The sequence below is a fragment of the Puma concolor genome, chromosome B1, assembly GCF_028749965.1.
Source record: "Puma concolor isolate L17-30 chromosome B1, mPumCon1.1.hap2, whole genome shotgun sequence".
NCBI classification, from domain to species: Eukaryota; Metazoa; Chordata; class Mammalia; order Carnivora; family Felidae; genus Puma; species Puma concolor.
The window spans coordinates 44,911,246-44,917,197 of NC_141670.1; the positions used below are offsets into that span (position 1 = coordinate 44,911,246).

The window sequence follows — 5,952 nt, forward strand, 5'->3', positions numbered from 1 at the left end:
CCAGGGGGCGGGCGCGCGCCCCGCAGCCGCCGCAGCGGCAGCCACGTCAGCGCGGCGTCTGTCCGGGGCCAAGCGCAGGATGGAGAAGGCGGCGGCGGCCCTCGGGGCCGAGTTGGGCGTGCGGGTCGCCCTGTTCGCGGCCTTCCTGTAAGCGTCTTGCGGTCGGACCCCACTCCAGACGGGCTGCCAACCCCAAAGGAGGCGGGCAGGCAGCCCCTGCCTCGGCCTGGGGCTCCTCGAGCGCCGCCCGCGGGCCAAGGTCCGGGGTCCCTAGGTCGGAAGCCCCGGCCGTTCCAGGAAACAAGCCGACAGGCTCTGCACATTTTTGTTTCTCCTTTAGGGTAACAGAGGTTCTCCCTCCCTTCCAGCGGCTGATCCAACCAGAGGAGATGTGGCTTTACCGGAATCCGTATGTGGAAGCAGAGTATTTCCCTACCAAGCCCATGTTTGTGCGTGGAGAACTAGCCTTCCTTCTGACCCTTAGTACCTGTTACTGAGCTTAATGCCAGGAAGCAGCAGGAGGTGGTCGTTTTGGCTCCAAAACGGAAACTTACTGTCCCCCTTGTGCTAAAAATTTTGTTTCCTTATGATTAGGATCCAAATTTAGCAAGATGTCAGTTTTTGCTCCAGGGCCATGTTCTGAGCTCTGTTCCTTAGGATGGGGATGGCCCGAGGGAACTGGTCATTTAGAATCATGGGGTGATGGTGTTACTTGCTGGTGGAGCTGCTAGTGCCCAGTCTGACGCTGCTTATATTGACAGGGGAACAGGGAGCTCTGACATGTGAGTTCTGCTGTCCCTACCACCCCTCTTCCCTGTGGGAGCTCCTTTAACAACTAGTGGTCTCGGGGTTTGGTTTTTTAACCTCTGCCATGTTCCGGTTCAGGTCATTGCATTTCTCTCCCCACTGTCTCTGATCCTCCTGGCCAGATGTCTCAAGAAGGCGGGCAGGACAGACAGCAGACAGGCCTGCCTGGGTAAGAACTAGCGGTCTCTGGCTGGGTTACCTCCTTGGTGCTGGAATGAGAAGGTGGGAGTTGTGGGCTTCAGCCACTGGAGGTGTGACCTCAGTGGGTGGAGACCATGGGGTTCTGCATTCCTAAAGTCGTCCTATCTCCCCTGTACCTGTGCTGTCACCCATGACACTGAAAACTAGCACTCTAAGAACATAACTTCCTAGCAGTGCCTATATGCACTGGATAATTTGTACCCCGGAAACATCTTCAGCCTAGTGCAGAAGTTCTCTCTGTGCAACAACACGTTAAGAGAATTATTTCCACGCTCAGCTCCGGTTGGAGCCTGACCATTCCTGTCTCAGAAAGACATGGCTGCTCTCAAGAGACAACGACCATGCAGCGCCTCTGAGGCAGAAACTAACAGTAAGTTTCTTTGCTTTCCAGCTGCCAGCCTTGCCCTGGCTCTGAACGGTGTCTTTACCAACACAATAAAACTGATAGTGGGCAGGTGAGTGAGCAGGGTCTGCACCTGGGTGCCAGCCCTTCCCCCCCCCCCCCCCCAGGAGGTGGTTCATGGCTGCACCAACAGCTTCCTCCTTATCCTTTCCTCCTCTGTCTGACCTTGCTTTTTTCACTTAACTCTTCCTCCCTTTCCCTATGGTTGTCCTGCAGGTGACACTTGGGCTCTTCGCTGCCCTGAACAGCATTTCCCACTGACAGCCGCAGCAGGGTCCACGTCCTCTAGAGCACCTGCTGAAGCTGCAGGGTGACTTGCTCTTTGCCCTAACAATTTATCATGTGCTGGACCGGCTCCCGCCCACCCCACCCCACCCCCCACCTCCCGATTTAAATGCTGACCCTGGAAATAATGCTTTTCTTTTAATGGTGACTGTCCTAATCCACTTCCATTATTTTGCCTGGGACACCATTTGACCGAGAGTAAATGGATTACAGATTACAGATGTCTGATAAAACCAAAAAATAATTTCTGGCATTGTCAGGCGATCTGTGTTGAGATCATGCTTCTTTCAGGCCACGCCCAGACTTCTTCTACCGCTGCTTCCCGGATGGGCAAGCCCATTCTGACTTGAAGTGCACAGGAGACAAGGACGTGGTGAATGAGGGCCGGAAGAGCTTCCCCAGTGGACATTCTTCCTGTACGATGTGAACTTGACATCTCTGCCTTTTGGGGGGGCCACTGAATTTAACCTAGGAAATGTGTGAGGATGGGATCATCTCACTAGTTTTGTTCTTGTATCTAGAAACTAGCGAACCCCCCCCTTCTTTAATAACCCCAAGATTTCACAAGTCTGAGCCTCAAAAATCAGGGAGGAGAGAGGAAGTAGTTTACCTTCATGAGATCTGGAACATTTTAGGATTGTTGTATTATTTGCCTAGATCCTGCAATCTTGTACTAGTTATAAAAGCATTAACCTTTGCTGAAGGACTACTATGCGTCAGGTTCTTTGGAAGGCATTTTTGATTCTTACCTCATTTAATAACCAAAATAGCACAATGAGGTGGGTGGTAGTATTTTTATGATTCCCATTTATACATGAGGAAACGAAGGCACTGAGAAGTTAAATAACCCGCCCAATTGTTAGTATTCCAAAAACTATTCTCAGAATAAATATTAACTTTGGGACACAAAGTCCTTCATTTTCCCTTTTGTTTCCTCCTCCTCCATCATCAATGATCTCTACCAGAAGGGTATCCAGAAAGAATAAAACATGCATGTCCCCCTCCCACCCCCCCCCCCCCCCCCCCCCGCCACCTATTTGCAGATGGATGACAGCGCTTCCTTTAAGAGACATACACTTATAGGTTTTCCCTCTTCTAGTTGCATTTGCTGGTCTGGCCTTTGCTTCCTTCTACCTGGCGGGGAAGTTACATTGCTTCGCGCCACAAGGCCGTGGGAAGTCTTGGAGGTTCTGTGCCTTTCTGTCGCCTCTCCTCCTCGCAGCTGTGATTGCACTTTCCCGCACCTGTGACTATAAGCATCACTGGCAAGGTAAGCGAGGTATTCGTGCCGTGCAAGTTCGCACGTTTCACCCACCATTTTACCCCAAGCATTTGGCACAGAGGAGACGCTGAATGTGTCTGCTAAATGAATAAACAAATAAGTATGGGAGGGTCTGGGTTTCTGAACCAGCTGTATGGAGCATGGGAAAGCACAGTTTCCTTTTAAGGAGAAATATCCTAAATTTTCCATTACTCTGAAGCATCATAAGTTCAGAATAAACTACGTATTTCATTTTTATCTAAGAAATTTTTTACCACAAACCTCAAAAGCTCAATTCACTTAGGGTCTTAAAAATCAAGTTTGTTGTCATGAGGTTTTTGTTCAGAAACTAAAGTTCAAGAAAACATAAAATTGTAGTTAAACCAAAGAAATTTAAGTTGAATGACAAAGCAAAACATCCAAGTGACAGAGTACCTTCCCAGAAAACTCCTAATTCAAAAAAAAAAACCTGACAGTATTTCCTAAAAGTCCTTAGGAGCCCTAAGGCTCCTAAAGAATAAACTTTTTTTTTTTTTCCTGCAAAGAAAGGCAACTCCTGAGGAGTTTATTGCTTCCTCTAGAACTCTTTAAATGATGAAAAAGGGGTTAATATCATTAAGTGAAACGTTATTCCGAATTTTTAAAAAATTCAATCTGGTATACTTGGAAAAAGGCTCATTTACACTTATTTAACTAAAGATGTGTTTTGATTTGGTTTAGAAAAGAACCTGATGATAATCCTATTACTCATATAACAAAACTGAGAAAGCCTAAAGAAACCATAAACCTGGAATTGAGGTTTTTTTGCAGCCCAAACAAGTAGAGAAACCTGAAGGGCCAAGGTCTCTGTACCACGTACCTCATTTTATTGCACTTCACAGATAACGTGTCTTGTGCAAATCGAAGTTTGTGGCGATGCTGCGCTAGGCAGGTCTCGCAGTGCCAGTTTTCCACGTTTGCTCACTTCGTGTTTCCCTGTCTCATTTTGGTAATTGTTGAATATTTCAAACTTTTTCATTATTACTATATTTGTTATGGTGGTCTGTGATCAGTGGTTATGACTTGCTGAAAGCTCAGATGATGGTTAGCATTTTTTTAGCAATAAAGTATTTTTTAATTAAGGTATATGCTTTTTTTTTTTTTTAGATGTAATGCTATTGCACACTTAATAGACTACGGCACAGTATTAGCGTAACTTTCATCTTGCACTGGGAAACCAAAAAATTCATCTGACTTGCTTTATTGAGACATTCCCTTTACTGCAGTGATCTACAGTTGAACTCGCAGTATCAGTATGCCAGCACCGCGTGGTGTTTTAACATGATTTACGAGTCTAATATGATTAAGAGAAGACCTTATCTCTTCTCTTTCAGACGTACTAGTTGGATCCATGATTGGCCTGACATTTGCCTATGTCTGCTACAGGCAGTATTATCCTCCGCTGACTGACGCAGAATGCCATAAACCATTTCAGGACAGACTTGTACTTCCCATTGCACAGAAGCCTGGTGATCCTTATCATTTTAGTATTTAGAAATTGGAACTACCTCGGTGGAGATTAGGTGAATCACCCTTCGTAACTGCCCAAGAATTTCTGACCTTTTGTCTCTTAAGAGGTACAAGTGAGGACATCAGCACTTCATTCTGCCTCCATATGTTTATGCAGTTTTGCTCACATGGATTTATCATGGAGTCAAAGTTCAAGGTTCTTTTTCACTGCTCTGTGCCACACATTTGGTAAAAAGATCATACAGTAGTCTACCAGCTGGTATCCCAATATCTACAGCATTTTACATTTCATTTAAATGCCATTCTGGGAAGGATCTTTCACAAAGAAGCCTTTGCAAGGGGTGCCTGGGTGGCTCAGTCAGTTGAGCGTCCGACTCGATTTTGGCTCAGGTCATGATTTCAGGGTTGTGGGATTGAGCCCCATTTCGGGCTCTGTGCTGAGCATGGAGTCTGCTTAAGATTCTCTCCCTCCGCCCCTCTCCCCTGCTCGCTCAGGCTCTAAAATAAGAAAAAAAGATTTTACGAAGAAGCCTCTACATATCCTAGAAGCTAGAGATGAATTTCCATTTTCTATAGCTCAAAATCTTAAAATCCAGGGCATGACCAACTGAAATTTTGGTTCTGTTTACTTTCTCTGGTGACAATTCCATCAAACCTTATATAGGAAAATGTCCAATTCTGGCTGTTTTACCTTCCTACATATGTACCTTACCTGAGTCTAGTCAAATATTGCTGTCCATTTTAAATACTGTGGACATAAATTATTTATTGAATTACTAAGTAAACAGTTTTAAAAAATGGTAAGGACAAATGAGGTGGAAACCACCCTCAGTTGCTAGTACTGAAACATACTCCTAAACTGTGCTCACTAGTTTCCTTCTCTCCATGCATGACTGAAGACCTGCCCAAATGCATCAACTCTGCCAACTGGCTAAGGCAGGAAAGAAAAATTACAGATGTGCTTATCTAGCAGAAAAATGAACTTTCTGTGACCCTTCTTCAAATGGGATACAAGGAACAATTTTACAGGAGATGCTACAGGACCTACAAGTACCTTTCTCTTTACAATCGTACATTAAATATAACCTTGGCTTACGTGTTTCTGTATCTTCAGTGTGTCTTTTTCCTTCAATAAATGTGATATTCAAAGAAGATGGTGACTGTGGGTGTTTTGGGTCCTTAATACCACACGAGAGCCAGAACATTTCCAAATAAAACCCTGGATTCCCCATCTGACATAAGTGACACGACTATCGGTAGTAGAGGCTGATACCTGCAATTACTGAAGAACAGTCTCAGTATTTATTTTGTAATTGCCACGCTTTACTGTATCTGCCTAAAGAAAACACCAGTCCTCGGAAAAGAACTTAAATATTAGTTCTTTGCCCAAACGTTATCTTTTTAATTTGCTTTAGAAATATATACGGGGAGAAAACGGTTATTGTATTAACTTTCTGTATAATGGATGAACCAGGTAAAAGTAGGC

At 45.0% G+C, this 5,952-nt stretch overlaps 1 protein-coding gene across 4 annotated transcripts; it reads left to right on the forward strand.

Annotated features, from left to right (window-relative positions):
- The first annotated feature begins 12 nt into the window (after positions 1-12).
- On the forward strand, positions 13-5,618 carry PLPP5 (phospholipid phosphatase 5). Of its 4 annotated transcripts, XM_086703703.1 has the most exons (8): positions 13-147; positions 341-449; positions 886-976; positions 1,400-1,463; positions 1,988-2,112; positions 2,796-2,966; positions 4,331-4,519; positions 5,366-5,618. In XM_086703703.1, exons 1-7 carry the CDS (start codon positions 80-82, stop codon positions 4,489-4,491), a joined length of 789 nt encoding a protein of 262 aa, XP_086559829.1. In that variant the 5' UTR covers positions 13-79; the 3' UTR covers positions 4,492-4,519; positions 5,366-5,618. The 4 variants fall into 4 exon arrangements, with proteins under 4 accessions (XP_086559829.1, XP_086559831.1, XP_086559828.1 ...); XM_086703705.1 differs by lacking the exon at positions 4,331-4,519; XM_086703702.1 differs by having other exon boundaries at positions 14-147; positions 4,331-5,618.
- The last annotated feature ends 334 nt before the right edge of the window (positions 5,619-5,952 follow it).

Bases quoted from the DNA above. Each gene is read 5' to 3' on its own strand.
- PLPP5 (XM_086703703.1), top strand. From the start codon at position 80: ATGGAGAAGGCGGCGGCGGCCCTCGGGGCCGAGTTGGGCGTGCGGGTC. The intron at 1,464-1,987 runs GTGAGTGAGCAG...TGCTTCTTTCAG, and splicing joins ATAAAACTGATAGTGGGCAG to GCCACGCCCAGACTTCTTCT. The intron at 2,113-2,795 runs GTACGATGTGAA...TCCCTCTTCTAG, and splicing joins CCCCAGTGGACATTCTTCCT to TTGCATTTGCTGGTCTGGCC.